Source organism: Ylistrum balloti, unplaced genomic scaffold, assembly GCF_031769215.1.
Source record: "Ylistrum balloti isolate Yb309-2 unplaced genomic scaffold, AGI_CSIRO_Ybal_v1 Utg371066, whole genome shotgun sequence".
NCBI lineage: Eukaryota > Metazoa > Mollusca > Bivalvia > Pectinida > Pectinidae > Ylistrum > Ylistrum balloti.
The window spans coordinates 63,916-90,605 of record NW_026782589.1 but is presented as its reverse complement, the minus strand read 5'-3'; the positions used below and the strand labels follow the sequence as shown (position 1 = coordinate 90,605).

Sequence of the window (26,690 nt, the reverse complement as noted above, 5' to 3'; positions counted from 1 at the left end):
TATATATACATTGTTTATGTGTGTACATTGTTGATATATGTATACATTGTTGGTATATATACATTGTTTATGTGTGTACATTGTTGATATATGTATACATTGTTGGTATATATACATTGTTTATGTGTGTACACTGTTGTTATATGTATACATTGTTGGTATATATACATTGTTTATGTGTGTACATTGTTAATATATGTATACATTGTTTGTATATATACATTGTTTATGTGTGTACACTGTTGATATATGTATACATTGTTGGTATATATACATTGTTTATGTGTGTACACTGTTGATATATGTATATATTGTTGGTATATATACATTGTTTATGTGTGTACATTGTTGATATATGTATACATTGTTGGTATATATACATTGTTTATGTGTGTACATTGTTGATATATGTATACATTGTTGGTATATATACATTGTTTATGTGTGTACATTGTTGATATATGTATACATTGTTGGTATATATACATTGTTGGTATATATACATTGTTGGTATATATACATTGTTTATGTGTGTACACTGTTGATATATGTATATATTGTTGGTATATATACATTGTTTATGTGTGTACATTGTTGATATATGTATATATTGTTGGTATATATACATTGTTTATGTGTGTACATTGTTGATATATGTATATATTGTTGGTATATATACATTGTTTATGTGTGTACATTGTTTATGACATTGTTTATGTATAATATGTACATTGTTTGATTACTTCACGGATGGACATAGAAACATTTGATAGCTTTGAATGTTTTTTTTTTAATGTAGGACGTTAATTTTCATTTATTCCATTAGCAATCAGCCCTAGAATAAGATCCAAGTTTATACATTAATTGATAGTTTGTGTATATAATAAACATAAATATTTTAGAGGTTATCTTTCTTTGTGTTTTTCATACTCAACTTTTGTGCTAAGATATGAATGCACAAACAGCTGTTTCTGTATGTGGTTTTTACAGTATCTATGTTGAATGTATAACTTCATCATTGGATTATTTACAGTACTTCATTGAAACATGCATCATTCAAATATACACTGTTGATATGTGTGATATTTACAACCTTATTTATATATCAAGGATTGTTGTTCTATAAACAAACATTGAGGTACTGTAAACTAAAACTTTATTTGGTTCAATCCAATTCTGGGGCATTATCTCTTTCTGACAAACTGATGCAGTGATTTATGTAAACACAATTATTGCATTATAAACAGCATACACAAACTGCAATTTATGAAATACTTCCAGACCAAAATGTGCCAAGATAATCACTAAATTATGTACTAACAATAGATATATATACTATATATGCCTCTGTGTTATTTAGGATATATCATTTGTTGTTTATATATAATGTTATCTACAGAGTTTATGGCTGGTGGAACTTTAAAGGAATTGCTACATGATATGACAAAGCCCTTGTCCTGGACCAGACGCATTAACATCACTAAAGACATCTCTAATGGCATGGTAAAATCAACAGGATCCTTTATAAACACAGACTAATATATATGTGGAAACATGTGGTTTGAATCAGAAGTAAAATTAAAGGGAAAAAGTTTGAATCTTAATATATTAGTGAAAATTTAGAAATATTCTGGAGATGTTAAGTATCAGTCTCTGTTACATGGAAGCATGGATGCTTTGTAAAATATTACTTGATCTAAAACAAACCTTTTGTCCGTTAAAAGTTTGGTATAATTTTGAATTTTATAACTTAGCTGGAATTGTATTCCTACAGGCCTACCTTCACAAGATGGATATCATTCACAGAGACCTCAACTCCAACAATTGTTTTGTCAAGCAGGTAAGATATGTCATATCAAGACCAAGCATTAATGTACAAGTAACAGCATAGCGTACATTTACTCAGTCTGATGGTGGAAAGTGTTGATGTCCCAGGCAGATTAAGATTACTCAATCTGATGGTGGAAAGTGTTGATGTCCCAGGCAGATTAAGAGTACTCAGTCTGATGGTGGAAAGTGTTGATGTCCCAGGCAGATTAAGAGTACTCAGTCTGATGGTGGAAAGTGTTGATGTCCCAGGCAGATTAAGAGTACTCTGTCTGATGGTGGAAAGTGTTGATGTCCCAGGCAGATTAAGAGTACTCAGTGTGATGGTGGAAAGTGTTGATGTCCCAGGCAGATTAAGAGTACTCAGTCTGATGGTGGAAAGTGTTGATGTCCCAGGCAGATTAAGAGTACTCAGTGTGATGGTGGAAAGTGTTGATGTCCCAGGCAGATTAAGAGTACTCAGTGTGATGGTGGAAAGTGTTGATGTCCCAGGCAGATTAAGAGTACTCAGTCTGATGGTGGAAAGTGTTGATGTCCCAGGCAGATTAAGAGTACTCAGTGTGATGGTGGAAAGTGTTGATGTCCCAGGCAGATTAAGAGTACTCAGTCTGATGGTGGAAAGTGTTGATGTCCCAGGCAGATTAAGAGTACTCAGTCTGATGGTGGAAAGTGTTGATGTCCTGGGCAGATTAAGAGTACTCAGTCTGATGGTGGAAAGTGTTGATGTCCCAGGCAGATTAAGAGTACTCAGTCTGATGGTGGAAAGTGTTGATGTCCCAGGCAGATTAAGAGTACTCAGTCTGATGGTGGAAAGTGTTGATGTCCTGGGCAGATTAAGAGTACTCTGTCTGATGGTGGAAAGTGTTGATGTCCCAGGCAGATTAAGAGTACTCAGTCTGATGGTGGAAAGTGTTGATGTCCCCGGCAGATTAAGAGTACTCAGTGTGATGGTGGAAAGTGTTGATGTCCCAGGCAGATTAAGAGTACTCAGTGTGATGGTGGAAAGTGTTGATGTCCCAGGCAGATTAAGAGTACTCAGTGTGATGGTGGAAAGTGTTGATGTCCCCGGCAGATTAAGAGTACTCAGTCTGATGGTGGAAAGTGTTGATGTCCCCGGCAGATTAAGAGTACTCAGTGTGATGGTGGAAAGTGTTGATGTCCCAGGCAGATTAAGAGTACTCAGTCTGATGGTGGAAAGTGTTGATGTCCTGGGCAGATTAAGAGTACTCAGTGTGATGGTGGAAAGTGTTGATGTCCCAGGCAGATTAAGAGTACTCTGTCTGATGGTGGAAAGTGTTGATGTCCCAGGCAGATTAAGAGTAGAATATACACTCAAGTGCTGGCTGACCCCTCAGACCCTCTGTAATGTTCTCCTCTCCCTCAGTGAAGGCATTGGACTTGGCAGTTTATGGAATATCTGTTATTAATCCCCACATACCTGGAATAATTTCTACCATATTTGATTTAAATCAAACAAGTGGTCTCCCCAAAAATTTATTATTAAAATTGAAAATGCACTAGGTGACCTGATTGGGTTACTGTGACTTATCCCTCTGTATCATGTTGGATCAGCATTATGCTAAGTATATATAATCATTCTGATGGTAGTCATTGTTGTGAAGATATCTTAAGGTCACTTTCAAAACTATTAGATGTGAAAGAAGATAATAACTTATGTGATTGTGACCTACTTTCTCGTTCTTTTAACATTTTTTTAACCGTTATTTTTATGACCCGATACTTTCACTCCATTATCAAAATAATGTAGTGATAGAGGCAGCCTTAATGACTTATTGGTATATCATAAACATTTTCTCTTCATTCCCAGGACTTGACGATAGTAGTGGCTGATTTTGGACTGGCAAGAGTTATTCCAGATGAGAGGTACCGACGGCCAGATACAAGTGCCACCAAACCTACTCGAAGTGTGGCCAAGAGAAGATTTCAGAGGAAGAAGAGGTACACGGTAGTGGGAAGCCCATACTGGATGGCTCCAGAAATGATGACGGGCAAGTCCTATGATGAGAAAGTCGACTTATTTTCTTTTGGGATCGTCATGTGTGAGGTGAAGATAATTATTACGTTTTATAGAACAAAAACAAAGAAAGATTGTATTGTGTGTATCAGGGATGCCAATAAAGTTTTACTATTAAGTCATTCAATCACAGACAGAGTAACCAGTGAAGTTACATGTATAGACAGAGTAACCAATGAAGTTTCATGTTGCAGACAGAGTAACCAATGAAGTTTCATGTTACAGACAGCGTGACCAATGAAGTTTCATGTTATAGACAAAGTCATCCATTAAATTTCATGTTACAGACAGAGCAAGCAATGAAGTAACATGTTACAGACAGAGTAAGCAATGAAATTTCAGGTTACAGTTGGGGTTACAGGTGATTGGTTGAGTGTTTGCTGATCCAGATTACTTGCCCAGAACTCTAGACTTTGTGTTTGGTGGTGTTACAGGTGATTGGTCGAGTGTTTGCTGATCCATATTACTTGTCGAGAACTCTAGACTTTGTGTGTTGTGGTGTTACAGGTGATTGGTCGAGTGTTTGCTGATCCATATTACTTGCCCAGAACTCTAGACTTTGTGTTTGGTGGTGTTACAGGTGATTGGTCTAGTGTTTGCTGATCCAGATTACTTGCCCAGAACTCTAGACTTTGTGTGTTGTGGTGTTACAGGTGATTGGTCGAGTGTTTGCTGATCCATATTACTTGCCCAGAACTCTAGACTTTGTGTTTGGTGGTGTTACAGGTGATTGGTCGAGTGTTTGCTGATCCAGATTACTTGCCCAGAACTCTAGACTTTGTGTGTTTGGTGGTGTTACAGGTGATTGGTCGAGTGTTTGCTGATCCAGATTACTTGTCGAGAACTCTAGACTTTGTGTGTTGTGGTGTTACAGGTGATTGGTCGAGTGTTTGCTGATCCATATTACTTGCCCAGAACTCTAGACTTTGTGTTTGGTGGTGTTACAGGTGATTGGTCGAGTGTTTGCTGATCCAGATTACTTGCCCAGAACTCTAGACTTTGTGTGTTTGGTGGTGTTACAGGTGATTGGTCGAGTGTTTGCTGATCCAGATTACTTGCCCAGAACTCTAGACTTTGTGTGTTGTGGTGTTACAGGTGACTGGTCGAGTGTTTGCTGATCCAGATTACTTGCCCAGAACTCTAGACTTTGTGTGTTTGGTGGTGTTACAGGTGATTGGTCGAGTGTTTGCTGATCCAGATTACTTGCCCAGAACTCTAGACTTTGTGTGTTGTGGTGTTACAGGTGATTGGTCGAGTGTTTGCTGATCCAGATTACTTGTCGAGAACTCTAGACTTTGTGTGTTTGGTGGTGTTACAGGTGATTGGTCGAGTGTTTGCTGATCCAGATTACTTGTCGAGAACTCTAGACTTTGTGTGTTGTGGTGTTACAGGTGATTGGTCGAGTGTTTGCTGATCCATATTACTTGCCCAGAACTCTAGACTTTGTGTTTGGTGGTGTTACAGGTGATTGGTCGAGTGTTTGCTGATCCATATTACTTGTCCAGAACTCTAGACTTTGTGTTTGGTGGTGTTACAGGTGATTGGTCGAGTGTTTGCTGATCCATATTACTTGTCCAGAACTCTAGACTTTGTGTGTTTGGTGGTGTTACAGGTGATTGGTCGAGTGTTTGCTGATCCATATTACTTGTCCAGAACTCTAGACTTTGTGTTTGGTGGTGTTACAGGTGATTGGTCGAGTGTTTGCTGATCCATATTACTTGCCCAGAACTCTAGACTTTGTGTTTGGTGGTGTTACAGGTGATTGGTCGAGTGTTTGCTGATCCATATTACTTGTCCAGAACTCTAGACTTTGTGTGTTTGGTGGTGTTACAGGTGATTGGTCGAGTGTTTGCTGATCCATATTACTTGCCCAGAACTCTAGACTTTGTGTGTTTGGTGGTGTTACAGGTGATTGGTCGAGTGTTTGCTGATCCATATTACTTGTCCAGAACTCTAGACTTTGTGTTTGGTGGTGTTACAGGTGATTGGTCGAGTGTTTGCTGATCCATATTACTTGTCCAGAACTCTAGACTTTGTGTATTTGGTGGTGTTACAGGTGATTGGTCGAGTGTTTGCTGATCCATATTACTTGTCCAGAACTCTAGACTTTGTGTTTGGTGGTGTTACAGGTGATTGGTTGAGTGTTTGCTGATCCATATTACTTGTCCAGAACTCTAGACTTTGTGTTTGGTGGTGTTACAGGTGATTGGTCGAGTGTTTGCTGATCCATATTACTTGTCCAGAACTCTAGACTTTGTGTTTGGTGGTGTTACAGGTGATTGGTTGAGTGTTTGCTGATCCATATTACTTGTCCAGAACTCTAGACTTTGTGTGTTGTGGTGTTACAGGTGATTGGTTGAGTGTTTGCTGATCCAGATTACTTGCCCAGAACTCTAGACTTTGTGTTTGGTGGTGTTACAGGTGATTGGTCGAGTGTTTGCTGATCCAGATTACTTGTCCAGAACTCTAGACTTTGTGTGTTTGGTGGTGTTACAGGTGATTGGTCGAGTGTTTGCTGATCCATATTACTTGTCCAGAACTCTAGACTTTGTGTTTGGTGGTGTTACAGGTGATTGGTTGAGTGTTTGCTGATCCATATTACTTGTTCTAGACTTTGTGTGTTTGGTGGTGTTACAGGTGATTGGTCGAGTGTTTGCTGATCCATATTACTTGTCCAGAACTCTAGACTTTGTGTTTGGTGGTGTTACAGGTGATTGGTTGAGTGTTTGCTGATCCAGATTACTTGCCCAGAACTCTAGACTTTGTGTTTGGTGGTGTTACAGGTGATTGGTCGAGTGTTTGCTGATCCATATTACTTGTCCAGAACTCTAGACTTTGTGTGTTTGGTGGTGTTACAGGTGATTGGTTGAGTGTTTGCTGATCCATATTACTTGTCCAGAACTCTAGACTTTGTGTGTTTGGTGGTGTTACAGGTGATTGGTTGAGTGTTTGCTGATCCATATTACTTGTCGAGAACTCTAGACTTTGTGTGTTTGGTGGTGTTACAGGTGATTGGTTGAGTGTTTGCTGATCCATATTACTTGCCCAGAACTCTAGACTTTGTGTTTGATGGTGTTACAGGTGATTGGTCGAGTGTTTGCTGATCCATATTACTTGTCCAGAACTCTAGACTTTGTGTATTTGGTGGTGTTACAGGTGATTGGTCGAGTGTTTGCTGATCCATATTACTTGCCCAGAACTCTAGACTTTGTGTGTTGTGGTGTTACAGGTGATTGGTCGAGTGTTTGCTGATCCAGATTACTTGCCCAGAACTCTAGACTTTGTGTGTTGTGGTGTTACAGGTGATTGGTCGAGTGTTTGCTGATCCAGATTACTTGCCCAGAACTCTAGACTTTGTGTTTGGTGGTGTTACAGGTGATTGGTTGAGTGTTTTCTGATCCAGATTACTTGCCCAGAACTCATTGTGTGTTGTGGTGTTACAGGTGATTGGTCGTGTTACAGGTGATTGGTCGACTTCCATATTACTTGCCCAGAACTCTAGACTTTGTGTGTTGGTGGTGTTACAGGTGATTGGTCGAGTGTTTGCTGATCCAGATTACTTGCCCAGAACTCTAGACTTTGTGTGTTGTGGTGTTACAGGTGATTGGTTGAGTGTTTGATTGGAACTCTAGACTTTGTGTTTGCAGGTGATTGGTCAGTGTTTGCTGATCCATATTACTTGCCCAGAACTCTAGACTTTGTGTTTGGTGGTGTTACAGGTGATTGGTCGAGTGTTTGCTGATCCATATTACTTGCCCAGAACTCTAGACTTTGTGTTTGGTGGTGTTACAGGTGATTGGTTGAGTGTTTTCTGATCCAGATTACTTGCCCAGAACTCTAGACTTTTTGTGTTGTGGTGTTACAGGTGATTGGTCGAGTGTTTGCTGATCCATATTACTTGTCCAGAACTCTAGACTTTGTGTGTTGTGGTGTTACAGGTGATTGGTCGAGTGTTTGCTGATCCATATTACTTGCCCAGAACTCTAGACTTTTTGTGTTGTGGTGTTACAGGTGATTGGTCGAGTGTTTGCTGATCCATATTACTTGCCCAGAACTCTAGACTTTGTGTGTTGTGGTGTTACAGGTGATTGGTCGAGTGTTTGCTGATCCATATTACTTGCCCAGAACTCTAGACTTTGTGTGTTGTGGTGTTACAGGTGATTGGTCGAGTGTTTGCTGATCCAGATTACTTGCCCAGAACTCTAGACTTTGTGTGTTTGGTGGTGTTACAGGTGATTGGTCGAGTGTTTGCTGATCCATATTACTTGCCCAGAACTCTAGACTTTGTGTGTTGTGGTGTTACAGGTGATTGGTTGAGTGTTTGCTGATCCAGATTACTTGCCCAGAACTCTAGACTTTGTGTTTGGTGGTGTTACAGGTGATTGGTCGAGTGTTTGCTGATCCAGATTACTTGCCCAGAACTCTAGACTTTGTGTTTTGGTGGTGTTACAGGTGATTGGTCGAGTGTTTGCTGATCCAGATTACTTGCCCAGAACTCTAGACTTCGGTCTGAATGCTGAAGCTTTCTACGAGAAGTTCTGTACAGATACAAGTTGTCCTGCAGCATTCTTCAAGGTGGCCGTCATGTGTTGTCAAATGACCCCGGATAACAGGTAAGTGATAAGGACGATGCTGATAAAGACAATGATGATGATGATGATGATGATGATGATGATGATAAAGTTGATGATGATGATGATGATGATGATGATGATGATGATGATGATGATGATGATGATGATGATGATGATGATGGTGTAATGTTTAGCTAACAGAACAGTTATGAAATATTTTTGTGTTCATGTTCAAAACTCATGAAGATCAGCTCATTTCAGCAGTTTTCTTTGCTTCTGGATCTAGTCTTGCTAATGATGTACGTATGATTTCAGACCAAGTTTTGAGATGGTGACCATGTGGTTTGATAGTCTGTCATTCCACCTGGAACATCAAGGAGCTCTACCTGCAGATCTCAAGGGTGATCCAGTACAGTTTTACTTCTCTCTCAAAGACACACTACACCCAAAGAAACTAGACAAACAAACGTCCTCTTGTCCAGATTCTACCAAACCACGTAGCCGGCGGTCAAGTCTCCACATCATCAATGAAAAGACTGTAGACCAAGTACCACACATGAAGACTCCGAATAAAACTGACAATTGTGTTAAGAGTGTGGACCAAACAGACATATGTTCAAAGTGTCAAGACCAACAGCAGAATCCAGTTAAGGGAGGTGATGATAAACCTACTAATTCTTGTCAAAAGTGTGAAAAAATATGGAAATCTCAAACAAATGGGGATAGCTGTGCTAAATGTTGTTCTTTGAAACATGAAGTTTTTGCGGACTCGCAAAAGTCTACCGCGTCTAGAAATATGTGTGATTCCAAAGTAAAGAATGAAACAATACATGATAAATCATCAACCAATCACAATCATGCAGTTGATAGCTCACAAGTGACCCAGGATTTAAAAGGTGAAACACCTGATCTTGTAGCTTCTGATTCAGTGAATGGTAGCTGCCCTAAGCTTACATCAGTGTGTAAAGAGGAGAGTAAGTCAGATATTGAAATGTCATTTGGTGCTACAAACAGTGACAGTAGAAGCTCAACACCGGAGGAACCGCATTGTAAAAAGCCTGCCAATGATTTTGTCACAAAACCCATTCCATCAGAAAATGATACAAACTTGCCAAATTGTAACACAAATGAATCATCAGAACAGGTTAGTAATGATGCCATAAATGACGCTGACTCTGCCACCTACCTTCAGAAAGTGAACCGTTCTCCATCCTTTGTCAGTTCCTGCACTATAACACTGTCTCTTCCTCGGGAGATGATGACCTCAGCCTCTGTCTGTGGAGAGGAGAGTGAGGATCATACAAACAGATCTCCCAGCCCAAACACCACTGTCTCTAACTTACATACAACTATTCCACAAGCACCACTTAGTGAAGAGGAGAGTGAGGATCATACAAACAGGAGATCTCCCAGCCCAAACACCACTGTCTCTAACTTACATACAACTATTCCACAAGCACCACTTAGTGAAGATGAAGATCCATCTGTGAAATGTGACATGAATGATTATGCCTGTGAATCCTCTTTAGGATCGTCAGCTCGAAGACATTTGTTCTCAACAACAAAGAATTCAACCGACACAAAGGACCCTGTAAATGTGTTACCACACAGCTGCTCCTCTTCTGATGAGCGAACAGCCTCGTTTTCACTTGGTGTACATCCTATAGATTCCGATGCTAGCAGCAGCTTTTACGAGAGTGGACACGCTGACGATAGTCTTTCTGATGACAGTTTGTTAGAATTTACATCTGCAGTGTAACCACATTTAAATGTATCACTGTTTACCATCAGGTCTGAGAGATGGTAGTCTGTCTGATGACACCTTATGGTACTTACCATTCTTAAATTATTGCATGATTGTCTCTCTAATGACAGCTTTGTTAGATTATACAGTTTAATTATTCTTAGATCATCAAAGCTATGATAGATCATTTGTATGATAATTATTTAATTGATGGAAAATTCTCGGAAATATATGCAGTAGTCTCCCCTTGATATATACAAAGTTTGACTGGAATTAATAGTTGTCACTTTTACCTCAAATATGAAGAAATATCTTTTAGAGGTAAGAAAGGTTTCACAATCTCTTGAGATGTAATGGTATTGTTTTGTGATTATTTAACATTTGAAATATTTGAACGTTAACTTTAATGAACTCATTGAAGAGGAATTTAATGAGTCGTCATAATATTATAATGAGTGTGAGTTAAAGAGAATTTTTATATTGTAAATATCACTTTGTTGAAGGAAGGTTTTGAAAGGGAAAAATGGATGAAAGGTCAAGTTAAGGTAACCCAGATACAGAAGGTATGAAAAGGGAAGAAATAAATGTATGTTTGTACAAGGAAGAATTTGATATGACATATGGATGTGTGAGATAATGGACCAATGAAGCGGCCTGTGATTCTTTTTGTTCATTCCGCATAATGATAAGGCAGAATGCCTTTCATTTGAATTTTTATTTGTGTCAGTGTTATACTTTACATACACAATATATAACTGGAGCAGGATTTTTTTATCACTTTTACATGTATTTGTATTTCATTGTTTTAACTGGAATCTGTTGTTTATGAATTGTTACAACTACAATGAGCTGTTTGCTTTTGTGTTTGCTTACTTGATATTTGGATTACCTATTCCATGTGCCTTGGTCAGCAGCTAAAACGTTTATGTAAAAGGGAAGATAACTTGCTTCATGGAATTGTTCCATGTGCCTTGGTCTGCAGCTAATATGTTAATGGCAAAGGGGAGATAACTTGCTTCATTTACATTAATTTTAATTTATTCTATAAATGTCTTTGGTCATGTCGTTTTTATATCTTTAACTTACCCAGTTATTCTGATGTAAAGGTTTATTTCCAGAAGAGCGACAAAGATATTGCTGCAAAATAAATTAAGATTTGACTTTGGATATCAAAGACATTTTAATGTCTAGTTATTGTTGTTGGTTATTACAAGTTTAACTATAACCTGAGAACTGATCTACATTATGTAATGTTCTGTGGTTATAGTCAGGTATGACATATGTTACTATAACCTGAGAACTGATCTACATTATGTAATGTTCTGTGGTTATAGTCAGGTATGACATATGTTACTATAACCTGAGAACTGATCTACATTATGTAATGTTCTGTGGTTATAGTCAGGTATTACATATGTTACTATAACCTGAGAACTGATCTACATTATGTAATGTTCTGTGGTTATAGTTAGGTATGACATATGTTACTATAACCTGAGAACTGATCTACATTATGTAATGTTCTGTGGTTATAGTTAGGTATGACATATGTGACTATAACTTGAGAACTGATCTACATCTAATGTTCTGTGGTTATAGTTAGGTATGACATATGTTACTATAACCTGAGAACTGATCTACATTATGTAATGTTCTGTGGTTATAGTTAGGTATTACATATGTTACTATAACCTGAGAACTGATCTACATCTAATGTTCTGTGGTTATAGTTAGGTATGACATATGTTACTATAACCTGAGAACTGATCTACATTATGTAATGTTCTGTGGTTATAGTTAGGTATTACATATGTTACTATAACCTGAGAACTGATCTACATTATGTAATGTTCTGTGGTTATAGTTAGGTATGACATATGTTACTATAACCTGAGAACTGATCTACATCTAATGTTCTGTGGTTATAGTTAGGTATTACATATGTTACTATAACCTGAGAACTGATCTACATTATGTAATGTTCTGTGGTTATAGTTAGGTATGACATATGTGACTATAACCTGAGAACTGATCTACATCTAATGTTCTGTGGTTATAGTTAGGTATGACATATGTTACTATAACCTGAGAACTGATCTACATCTAATGTTCTGTGGTTATAGTTAGGTATGACATATGTTACTATAACCTGAGAACTGATCTACATCTAATGTTCTGTGGTTATAGTTAGGTATGACATATGTGACTATAACATGAGAACTGATCTACATCTAATGTTCTGTGGTTATAGTATGACATATGTTACTATAACCCGATGTTACACAAGACATTACCAATTTACCTATGTCCTCTGGCTAGGTGTATAATCATTAAGTACGATGGTACAATGTTTGGATGTTATGGTTAGGTTTGGTGGTTAAAGTTAGGTATAACAACACTAACTACTATGTTTTATCATGGTTAGATATTACAATATATAATGATTTGTGACTATAGAGAAGTGTTACACATTTTAACTATAGCGTCCTGTTACTATAGTTAGGTATTAATATCTTAACTATACTGTTTTGTTGATGTTCTGATGATGGCTAGTATAGCTAGACGCAACATGTAAACTTTAATAAAACGTTATGATAATACCACAAATGTTGATGCTCCATCTTCTATGTAGCATTATGTGACTGTAGTTAGGTATTACCTATCTGACTATAGTGTTATGTAGCTATGGTTACGTATTACAATCTTAACTATAATGTCCTGTGACTATGGGTACATATTATATATCTGACTATACATTACAGATGTAAGTACACATTACAGATGTTAGTACACATTACAGATGTTAGTACACATAAGTACACATTACAGATGTTAGTACACATTACAGATGTTAGTACACATTACAGATGTAAGTACACATTACAGATGTTAGTACACATTACAGATGTAAGTACACATAAGTACACATTACAGATGTAAGTACACATTACAGATGTTAGTACACATTTCAGATGTAAGTACACATTTCAGATGTAAGTACACATTACAGATGTTAGTACACATTACAGATGTTAGTACACATTTCAGATGTAAGTACACATTACAGATGTTAGTACACATTACAGATGTTAGTACACATTACAGATGTAAGTACACATAAGTACACATTACAGATGTTAGTACACATTACAGATGTTAGTACACATTACAGATGTAAGTACACATTACAGATGTTAGTACACATTACAGTACACATTACAGATGTTAGTACACATTACAGATGTAAGTACACATTACAGATGTAAGTACACATTACAGAGTACACATTACAGATGTTAGTACACATTACAAATGTTAGTACGCATTACAGATGTTAGTACACATTACAGATGTAAGTACACATTACAGATGTAAGTACACATTACAGATGTTAGTACACATTACAGAGTACACATTACAGATGTTAGTACACATTACAGATGTTAGTACACATTACAGATGTTAGTACACATTACAGATGTAAGTACGCATTACAGATGTTAGTACACATTACAGATGTTAGTACACATTACAGAGTACACATTACAGATGTTAGTACACATTATAGTACACATTACAGATGTAAGTACACATTACAGATGTTAGTACACATTACAGAGTACACATTACAGATGTTAGTACACATTACAAATGTTAGTACACATTACAGATGTTAGTACACATTACAGATGTAAGTACACATTACAGATGTAAGTACACATTACAGATGTTAGTACACATTACAGAGCACACATTACAGATGTAAGTACACATTACAGATGTCAGTACACATTACAGATGTAAGTACACATAAGTACACATTACAGATGTTAGTACACATTACAGATGTTAGTACACATTACAGAGTACACATTACAGATGTTAGTACACATTACAGATGTTAGTACACATTACAGATGTTAGTACACATTACAGATGTTAGTACACATTACAGATGTTAGTACACATTACAGAGTACACATTACAGATGTTAGTACACATTACAGATGTTAGTACACATTACAGATGTTAGTACACATTACAGATGTTAGTACACATTACAGAGTACACATTACAGATGTTAGTACACATTACAGATGTTAGTACACATTACAGATTACACATTACAGATGTTAGTACACATTACAGATGTTATTACACATTACAGAGTACACATTACAGATGTTAGTACACATTACAGATGTAAGTACACATAAGTACACATTACAGATGTTAGTACACATTACAGATGTAAGTACACATAAGTACACATTACAGATGTATATAACTTAATTGTTGAGATCTAGCTATATATAATGTACTTTATCATGGCTGTGTATATATGAGCATATTAAAACAAGGAAGTAGTGACAGTATTCATCAGGGCTTACACATGCTGCTTTTTATCTAGGTTCAACAGTATGAACAGCTACAAAAATATTTCACAGTTATGTATCGATGTTAAGGAATAAATAACTCTCATTGTTATTGTCATTGTTTATTATATTTACATCAAATGTAATTCTGTTTTAAATTGGTTTATGAAGTGTCAAAAGTTGTCAAAGATAGTCGATGTATACTTAAGGTATTAATAGAAGCGTCTGTACAAGGTACATTATTGTACAGTAATAGGGATACAACTAGCGGGCTAGAGATACAGTAAATATATAGCTGGACTAACAGGACAGTGATAGGGATACAACTAGCGGGCTAGGAGATACAATATATATTTAGCTGGACTAACAGGACAGTGATAGGGATACAACTAGTGGGCTAGGAGATACAGTAAATATATAGCTGGACTATAACAGGACAGTAATAGGGATACAACTAGCAGGCTAGGAGATACAGTAAATATATAGCTGGACTAACAGGACAGTAATAGGGATACAACTAGTGGGCTAGGAGATACAGTAAATATATAGCTGGACTATAACAGGACAGTAATAGGGATACAACTAGCGGGCTAGGAGATACAGTAAATATATAGCTGGACTATAACAGGACAGTAATAGGGATACAACTAGCGGGCTAGGAGATACAGTAAATATATAGCTGGACTATAACAGGACAGTAATAGGGATACAACTAGTGGGCTAGAGATACAGTAAATATATAGCTGGACTATAACAGGACAGTAATAGGGATACAACTAGCGGGCTAGAGATACAGTAAATATATAGCTGGACTATAACAGGACAGTAATAGGGATACAACTAGCGGGCTAGAGATACAGTAAATATATAGCTGGACTATAACAGGACAGTAATAGGGATACAACTAGCGGGCTAGAGATACAGTAAATATATAGCTGGACTATAACAGGACAGTAATAGGGATACAACTAGCGGGCTAGGAGATACAGTAAATATATAGCTGGACTATAACAGGACAGTAATAGGAATACAACTAGCGGGCTAGGAGACACAGTAAATATATAGCTGGACTAACAGACTTCTGTTGATACTTTGGCAGGGATGTGATTATTACAGAGATATGTGTAGTCTAACTCGACTGGGAGATTTAGAGACGTTGTATGAAACAAGTTAAAGCTGGGGGATATTGTGGGTATGTGTGATGGTTCAGTGATTGATCTTTCTTGGCAAGAAATTTCGGGACAACGAATAAAATTCTAGCGAGGACTTTAGGAGATTTAGTGATATCCCAGCCATTCTTTGTATATTCGGAAGAATATATGTTAATCTAGTTTGCTTTTCCTTACACATATGTATGTGGAGACTTTTACTTAAAATAGGAGACTGGAAGAGGGGACGGAAACTGGAGCTAGACCAAGGACAGAGGGGTCAGGGTTGTTAATGGAAATACTTAAGTGATGTAAGTGGTGTACATGTGTGAGTAGAGATATGATGAAGTGTTTGCTAGAGGTCAGGCAGCATATTGTGTACGCGATCACACAATGAACAATGCATCGGGGTTTCTTTTTTTAAATCCTCCCGAAGATTTGGAGCATTATATTTAAAGACGTGAATTTCTTTTTTAATTCTTTACATGTTTTGTTAGTTTTACATGTTGTGTCCTGGTATCTTCTTTGTCATAATCTTTGGCTTCACGTAGAATCACTCATATTTCTTTCTGTTTTATGGTTGGCTCCATCATGGTGGTGAAAAAGTTTTTCTGTTGAAGTGTAAGATAAGTCCAAATTAGGCCTATTGCTATAAATCCTTTTTTGAAATATAGAAACAGTATTGCTGTCTGATCATATCACTTATTCACACCTGCAGTAATATTCTTCTACATTACAAGAAAATGCATGCAATAACGTGTAGTGTTTGGCTAAAATCAATGATCTAGAAGCTATATCTAACAATATGTAAGTTAAGGGAGGATGCGATTCACCTGTTTAAAAAGGGAGGCATATTATGTTGCATTGAAAAATTTTCTGAATTCAGTTTAATGTTGATGTATTTCATTTCATTTTTCATATCTTTTTCCGGAACTTGCCCATTTGGTTAGATATTGAGAGTTCATCAAGGGTATTTTCTGTTAGTCAGTCAGCTGGTATCAGACATTGAGAGTTCATCAAGGGTGTTTTCTGTTAGTCAGTCAGCTGGTATCAGACATTGAGAGTTCATCAAGGGTGTTTTCTGTTAGTCAGTCAGCTGGTATCAGACATTGAGAGTTCATCAAGGGTGTTTTCTGTTAGTCAGTCAGCTGGTATCAGACATTGAGAGTTCATCAAGGGTGTTTTCTGTTAGTCAGTCAGCTGGTATCAGACATTGAGAGTTCATCAAGGGTGTTTTCTGTTAGTCAGTCAGCTGGTATCAGACATTGAGAGTTCATCAAGGGTGTTTTCTGTTAGTCAGTCAGCTGGTATCAGACATGGAGAGTTCATCAAGGGTGTTTTCTGTTAGTCAGTCAGCTGGTATCAGACATTGAGAGTTCATCAAGGGTGTTTTCTGTTAGTCAGTCAGCTGGTATCAGACATGGAGAGTTCATCAAGGGTGTTTTCTGTTAGTCAGTCAGCTGGTATCAGACATGGAGAGTTCATCAAGGGTGTTTTCTGTTAGTCAGTCAGCTGGTATCAGACAATGAGTGTTCATCAAGGGTGTTTTCTGTTAGTCAGTCAGCTGGTATCAGACATTGAGAGTTCATCAAGGGTGTTTTCTGTTAGTCAGTCAGCTGGTATCAGACATTGAGAGTTCATCAAGGGTGTTTTCTGTTAGTCAGTCAGCTGGTATTAGACATTGAGAGTTCATCAAGGGTATTTTCTGTTAGTCAGTCAGCTGGTATCAGACATTGAGAGTTCATCAAGGGTGTTTTCTGTTAGTCAGTCAGCTGGTATCAGACATTGAGAGTTCATCAAGGGTGTTTTCTGTTAGTCAGTCAGCTGGTATCAGACATTGAGAGTTCATCAAGGGTGTTTTCTGTTAGTCAGTCAGCTGGTATCAGACATTGAGAGTTCATCAAGGGTGTTTTCTGTTAGTCAGTCAGCTGGTATCAGACATGGAGAGTTCATCAAGGGTGTTTTCTGTTAGTCAGTCAGCTGGTATCAGACATGGAGAGTTCATCAAGGGTGTTTTCTGTTAGTCAGTCAGCTGGTATCAGACATGGAGAGTTCATCAAGGGTGTTTTCTGTTAGTCAGTCAGCTGGTATCAGACATTGAGTGTTCATCAAGGGTGTTTTCTGTTAGTCAGTCAGCTGGTATCAGACATTGAGAGTTCATCAAGGGTGTTTTCTGTTAGTCAGTCAGCTGGTATCAGACATTGAGAGTTCATCAAATGTGCTTTCTGTTAGTCAGCTGGTATCAGACATTGAGAGTTCATCAAGGGTGTTTTCTGTTAGCTGGTATCAGACATTGAGATTTCATCAATGGTGCTTTCTGTTAGTCAGCAGATCTTGTGACCTAAATTTTGTTAACTGTTCAGTCAAAGAGAGAAAACAATTGACATTACATGGGTACAGTGATCTCTACATAATCCCATGTCATTGACGTTACATGTGTACAGTGATCTCTACACAATCCCATGTCATTGACGTTACATGTGTACAGTAATCTCTACACAATAACATGTCATTGACGTTACATGTGTACAGTGATCTCTACATAATCCCATGTCATTGACGTTACATGTGTACAGTGATCTCTACATAATCCCATGTCATTGACGTTACATGTGTACAGTGATCTCTACACAATAACATGTCATTGACATTACATGGGTACAGTAATCTCTACACAATCCAATGTCATTGACATTACATGTGTACAGTAATCTCTACACAATCCCATGTCATTGACATTACATGTGTACAGTGATCTCTACACAATCCCATGTCATTGACATTACATGTGTACAGTGATCTCTACACAATCCCATGTCATTGACATTACATGTGTACAGTGATCTCTACACAATCCCATGTCATTGACATTACACTGGTACAGTGATCTCTACACAATCCCATGTCATTGACATTACATGTGTACAGTGATCTCTACACAATCCCATGTCATTGACATTACATGTGTACAGTGATCTCTACACAATCCCATGTCATTGACGTTACATGTGTACAGTGATCTCTACACAATCCCATGTCATTGACGTTACATGTGTACAGTGATCTCTACACAATCCCATGTCATTGACATTACATGGTACAGTGATCTCTACACAATCCCATGTCATTGACATTACATGTGTACAGTGATCTCTACACAATCCCATGTCATTGACATTACATGTGTACAGTGATCTCTACACAATCCCATGTCATTGACATTACATGGGTACAGTGATCACTACACAATCCCATGTCATTGACGTTACATGTGTACAGTGATCTCTACACAATCTCATGTCATTGACATTACATGGGTACAGTGATCACTACACAATCCCATGTCATTGACATTACATGGGTACAGTGAATGTATTCCTACACAATCCCATGTCATTGACATTACATGGGTACAGTGATCACTACACAATCCCATGTCATTGACATTACATGTGTACAGTGATCACTACACAATCCCATGTCATTGACATTACATTTGTACAGTGATCTCTACACAATCCCATGTCATTGACATTACATGGGTACAGTGATCTCTACACAATCTCATGTCATTGACATTACATGTGTACAGTGATCTCTACACAATCCCATGTCATTGACATTACATGTGTACAGTGATCTCTACACAATCCCATGTCATTGACGTTACATGTGTACAGTGATCTCTACACAATCCCATGTCATTGACATTACATGGGTACAGTGATCTCTACACAATCCCATGTCATTGACATTACATGTGTACAGTGATCTCTACACAATCCCATGTCATTGACATTACATGGGTACAGTGAATGTATTCCTACACAATCCCATGTCATTGACATTACATGGTACAGTGATCACTACACAATCCCATGTCATTGACATTACATGGTACAGTGATTACTACACAATCCTATGTCATTGACATTACATGTGTACAGTGATCTCTACACAATCCCATGTCATTGACATTACATGGGTACAGTGATCTCTACACAATCCCATGTCATTGACATTACATGGGTACAGTGATCTCTACACAATCCCATGTCATTGACATTACATGGGTACAGTGATCACTACACAATCCCATGTCATTGACATTACATGTGTACAGTGATCTCTACACAATCCCATGTCATTGACATTACATGTGTACAGTGATCTCTACACAATCCCATGTCATTGACATTACATGGGTACAGTGATCTCTACACAATCCCATGTCATTGACATTACATGGGTACAGTGATCTCTACACAATCCCATGTCATTGACATTACATGTGTACAGTGATCACTACACAATCCCATGTCATTGACATTACATGTGTACAGTGATTACTACACAATCCCATGTCATTGACATTACATGGGTACAGTGATCACTACACAATCCCATGTCATTGACGTTACATGTGTACAGTGATCACTACACAATCCCATGTCATTGACATTACATGGGTACAGTGATCTCTACACAATCCCATGTCATTGACATTACATGTGTACATTGATCTCTACTCAATCCCATGTCATTGACATTACATCTGTACAGTGATCACTACATAATCCCATGTCATTGACATTACATGGGTACAGTGATCTCTAAACAATCTCATGTCATTGACATTACACTGGTATAGTAATCTCTACACAATCCCATGTCATTGACATTACATGTGTACATTGATCTCTACACAATCCCATGTCATTGACGTTACATGTGTACAGTGATCTCTACACAATCCCATGTCATTGACATTACATGTGTACAGTAATCTCTACACAATCCCATGTCATTGACATTACACGGGTACAGTGATCTCTACACAACCCCATGTCATTGACGTTACATGTGTACAGTGATCTCTACACAATCCCATGTCATTGACATTACATGTGTACAGTGATCTCTACACAATCCCATGTCATTGACATTACATGGGTACAGTGATCTCTACACAATCCCATGTCATTGACATTACATGTGTACAGTGATCACTACACAATCCCATGTCATTGACATTACATGGGTACAGTGAATGTATTCCTACACAATCCCATGTCATTGACATTACATGGTACAGTGATCTCTACACAATCCCATGTCATTGACATTTCATGGTACAGTGATCTCTACACAATCCCATGTCATTGACATTACATGTGTACATTGATCTACACAATCCCATGTCATTGACATTACATGTGTACAGTGATCTCTACACAATCCCATGTCATTGACATTACATGTGTACAGTGATCTCTACACAATCCCATGTCATTGACATTACATGTGTACAGTGATCTCTACACAATCCCATGTCATTGACATTACATGGGTACATTGATCTCTACACAATCCCATGTCATTGACATTACACGGGTACAGTGATCTCTACACAACCCCATGTCATTGACGTTACATGTGTACAGTGATCACTACACAATCCCATGTCATTGACATTACATGGTACAGTGAATGTATTCCTACACAATCCCATGTCATTGACATTACATGGTACAGTGAATGTATTCCTACACAATCCCATGTCATTGACATTACATGTGTACATTGATCTCTACACAATCCCATGTCATTGACATTACACTGGTAGAGTGATCTCTACACAATCCCATGTCATTGACATTACATGTGTACATTGATCTCTACACAATCCCATGTCATTGACATTACATGGGTACAGTGATCACTACACAATCCCATGTCATTGACATTACATGTGTACATTGATCTCTACACAATCCCATGTCATTGACATTACATGTGTACATTGATCTCTACACAATCCCATGTCATTGACATTACACTGGTAGAGTGATCTCTACACAATCCCATGTCATTGACATTACACTGGTACAGTGATCTCTACACAATCCCATGTCATTGACATTACATGGGTACAGTGATCTCTACACAATCCCATGTCATTGACATTACATGTGTACAGTGATCACTACACAATCCCATGTCATTGACATTACATGTGTACAGTAATCACTACACAATCCCATGTCATTGACATTACATGGGTACAGTGATCACTACACAATCCCATGTCATTGACATTACATGTGTACAGTGATCTCTACACAATCCCATGTCATTGACATTACATGTGTACAGTGATCTCTACACAATCCCATGTCATTGACATTACATGTGTACAGTGATCACTACACAATCCCATGTCATTGACATTACATGGGTACAGTGAAGGGATCTCTACACAATCCCATGTCATTGACATTACATGTGTACATGATCACTACACAATCAACCATGTCATTGACATTACATGTGTACAGTGATCTCTACACAATCCCATGTCATTGACATTACATGTGTACAGTGATCTCTACAATCCCATGTCATTGACATTACATGGGTACAGTGATCATCTCTACACAATCCCATGTCATTGACATTACATGTGTACAGTGATCTCTACACAATCCCATGTCATTGACATTACATGTGTACAGTGATCTCTACACAATCCCATGTCATTGACATTACATGTGTACAGTGATCTCTACACAATCCCATGTCATTGACATTACATGGGTACAGTGAAGGTATCTCTACACAATCCCATGTCATTGATATTACATGTGTACATTGATTTCTACACAATCCCATGTCATTGACATTACATGTGTACATTGATCTCTACACAATCCCATGTCATTGACATTACACTGGTACAGTGATCTCTACACAATCCCATGTCATTGACATTACATGGGTACAGTGATCACTACACAATCCCATGTCATTGACATTACATGGGTACATTGATCTCTACACAATCCCATATCATTGACATTACATGTGTACAGTGATCTCTACACAATCCCATGTCATTGACATTACATGTGTACAGTGATCTCTACACAATCCCATATCATTGACAACGATCTACATGTATTGACAGTATCTCATGTGTACAGTGATCTCTACACAATCCCATGTCATTGACATTACATGTGTACAGTGATCTCTACACAATCCCATGTCATTGACATTACATGTGTACAGTGATCACTACACAATCCCATGTCATTGACATTACATGTGTACATGAACGTGTACTCTTCATTTGTGTATCCCATGTCAACGATTACACATGTGTTTCATCTACACAATCCCATGTCATTGACATTACATGTGTAAACGATCTATAACAATCCCATGTCATTGACATGTGTATATCATCGCCGTGTACAAACAATCTACCATGTTTGACATTACATCGCCGTGTACGTATGATCTACATCCTCATCGTTTTATATCTACATGTAGTAACAGGATAAAGAAATTCTACAAATCTATTACTCAATGTTTGTAACAACATCTACATTCATTACTCGTCTCACGTGTAACGAACATTACACTGGTATTACATGTACATAAAAATTACTCGTCTCATCGCCGTGTAACAAACTATACATATCTACAGTTTCGCCGTGTAACGAACAATCTACAACATCTATTATCGTAGTAACATACAGTACGAATGATCTACATCAGCTCTATTACTCGTCTCATCGCCGTGTAACACAACGATCTACAACATCTATTACCATATACATTATCATACCAGCCGTGTTATACGAACGAAACATCATCGCCGTGTAACGAACGATCTACAACATCTATTACTCGTCTCATCGCCGTGTAACAAACGATCTACAACATCTATTACTCGTCTCATCGCCGTGTAACGAACGATCTACAACATCTATTACTCGTCTCATCGCCGTGTAACGAACGATCTACAACATCTATTACTCGTCTCATCGCCGTGTAACGAACGATCTACAACATCTATTACTCGTCTCATCGCCGTGTAACGAACGATCTACAACATCTATTACTCGTCTCATCGCCGTGTAACGAACGATCTACAACATCTATTACTCGTCTCATCGCCGTGTAACGAACGATCTACAACATCTATTACTCGTCTCATCGCCGTGTAACGAACGATCTACAACATCTATTACTCGTCTCATCGCCGTGTAACGAACGATCTACAACATCTATTACTCGTCTCATCGCCGTGTAACGAACGATCTACAACATCTATTACTCGTCTCATCGCCGTGTAACGAACGATCTACAACATCTATTACTCGTCTCATCGCCGTGTAACGAACGATCTACAACCTCTATTACTCGTCTCATCGCCGTGAACCGAACGATCTACAACATCTATTACTCGTCTCATCGCCGTGTAACGAACGATCTACAACATCTATTACTCGTCTCATCGCCGTGTAACGAAACGATGTAACTACAACATCTATTACTCGTCTCATCGCCGTGTAACAGAACGATCTACAACATCTATTACTCGTCTCATCGCCGTGTAACGAACGATCTACAACATCTATTACTCGTCTCATCGCCGTGTAACGAACGATCTACAACATCTATTACTCGTCTCATCGCCGTGTAACGAACGATCTACAACATCTACAACATTACTCGTCTCATCGCCGTGTAACGAACGATCTACAACATCTATTACTCGTCTCATCGCCGTGCACAGAACGATCTACAACATCTATTACTCGTCTCATCGCCGTGTAACGAACGATCTACAACATCTATTACTCGTCTCATCGCCGTGTAACGAACGATCTACAACATCTATTACTCGTCTCATCGCCGTGTAACGAACGATCTACAACATCTATTACTCGTCTCATCGCCGTGTAACGAACGATCTACAACATCTATTACTCGTCTCATCGCCGTGTAACGAACGATCTACAGCCTCTATTACTCGTCTCATCGCCGTGTAACAAACGATCGCCGTGTAACAAACGATCTACAACATCTATTACTCGTCTCATCGCCGTGTAACGAACGATCTACAACATCTATTACTCGTCTCATCGCCGTGTAACGAACGATCTACAACATCTATTACTCGTCTCATCGCCGTGTAACGAACGATCTATAGCCTCTATTACTCGTCTCATCGCCGTGTAACGAACGATCTACAGCCTCTATTACTCGTCTCATCGCCGTGTAACGAACGATCTACAACATCTATTACTCGTCTCATCGCCGTGTAACGAACGATCTACAACATCTATTACTCTCATCGCCGTGTAACGAACGATCTACAGCATCTATTACTCGTCTCATCGCCGTGTACAGAACGATCTACAACATCTATTACTCGTCTCATCGCCGTGTAACGAACGATCTACAACCTCTATTACTCGTCTCATCGCCGTGTAACGAACGATCTACAACATCTATTACTCGTCTCATCGCCGTGTAACGAACGATCTACAACATCTATTACTCGTCTCATCGCCGTGTAACGAACGATCTACAACATCTATTACTCGTCTCATCGCCGTGTAACGAACGATCTACAACATCTATTACTCGTCTCATCGCCGTGTAACGAACGATCTACAACATCTATTACTCGTCTCATCGCCGTGTAACGAACGATCTACAACATCTATTACTCGTCTCATCGCCGTGTAACGAACGATCTACAACATCTATTACTCGTCTCAACGCCGTGTAACGAACGATCTACAACATCTATTACTCGTCTCAACGCCGTGTAACGAACGATCTACAACATCTATTACTCGTCTCATCGCCGTGTAACGAACGATCTACAACATCTATTACTCGTCTCATCGCCGTGTAACGAACGATCTATAGCCTCTATTACTCGTCTCATCGCCGTGTAACGAACGATCTACAACATCTATTACTCGTCTCATCGCCGTGTAACGAACGATCTACAACATCTATTACTCGTCTCATCGCCGTGTAACGAACGATCTACAACATCTATTACTCGTCTCATCGCCGTGTAACGAACGATCTACAACATCTATTACTCGTCTCATCGCCGTGTAACGAACGATCTACAACATCTATTACTCGTCTCATCGCCGTGTAACGAACAATCTACAACATCTATTACTCGTCTTATCGCCGTGTAACGAACGATCTACAACATCTATTACTCGTCTCATCGCCGTGTAACGAACGATCTACAACATCTATTACTCGTCTCATCGCCGTGTAACGAACGATCTACAACATCTATTACTCGTCTCATCGCCGTGTAACGAACGATCTACAACATCTATTACTCGTCTCATCGCCGTGTAACGAACGATCTACAACATCTATTACTCGTCTCATCGCCGTGTAACGAACGATCTACAACATCTATTACTCGTCTCATCGCCGTGTAACGAACGATCTACAGCATCTATTACTCGTCTCATCGCCGTGTAACGAACGATCTACAACCTCTATTACTCGTCTCATCGCCGTGTAACGAACGATCTATAGCCTCTATTACTCGTCTCATCGCCGTGTAACGAACGATCTACAACATCTATTACTCGTCTCATCGCCGTGTAATTACTCGTCTCATCGCCGTGTAACGAACGATCTACAACATCTATTACTCGTCTCATCGCCGTGTAACGAACAATCTACAACATCTATTACTCGTCTCATCGCCGTGTAACGAACGATCTACAACATCTATTACTCGTCTCATCGCCGTGTAACGAACGATCTACAGCATCTATTACTCGTCTCATCGCCGTGTAACGAACGATCTACAACATCTATTACTCGTCTCATCGCCGTGTAACGAACGATCTACAACATCTATTACTCGTCTCATCGCCGTGTAACGAACGATCTACAACCTCTATTACTCGTATCATCGCCGTGTAACGAACAATCTACATCGCCGTGTAACGAACGATCTATTACTCGTCTCATCGCCGTGTAACGAACGATCTACAACATCTATTACTCGTCTCATCGCCGTGTAACGAACGATCTACAACATCTATTACTCGTCTCATCGCCGTGTAACGAACGATCTACAACATCTATTACTCGTCTCATCGCCGTGTAACGAACGATCTACAACATCTATTACTC

General features: G+C 38.6%; 1 protein-coding gene across 1 annotated transcript in view; it reads left to right on the top strand.

The window, feature by feature from the left end:
* LOC132560479 (LIM domain kinase 1-like) overlaps positions 1-11,465 on the top strand; it is a gene marked incomplete at its 5' end in the record, with an annotated part of 33,833 nt that extends 22,368 nt beyond the window's left edge. The window contains 5 exons of the mRNA XM_060225141.1: positions 1,400-1,503; positions 1,775-1,840; positions 3,656-3,892; positions 8,315-8,475; positions 8,752-11,465. Coding sequence (XP_060081124.1) covers positions 1,400-1,503; positions 1,775-1,840; positions 3,656-3,892; positions 8,315-8,475; positions 8,752-10,195 — 2,012 coding nt within the window. The remainder of the gene's footprint in view (positions 1-1,399; positions 1,504-1,774; positions 1,841-3,655; positions 3,893-8,314; positions 8,476-8,751) is intronic.
* Positions 11,466-26,690: the final 15,225 nt, after the last annotated feature.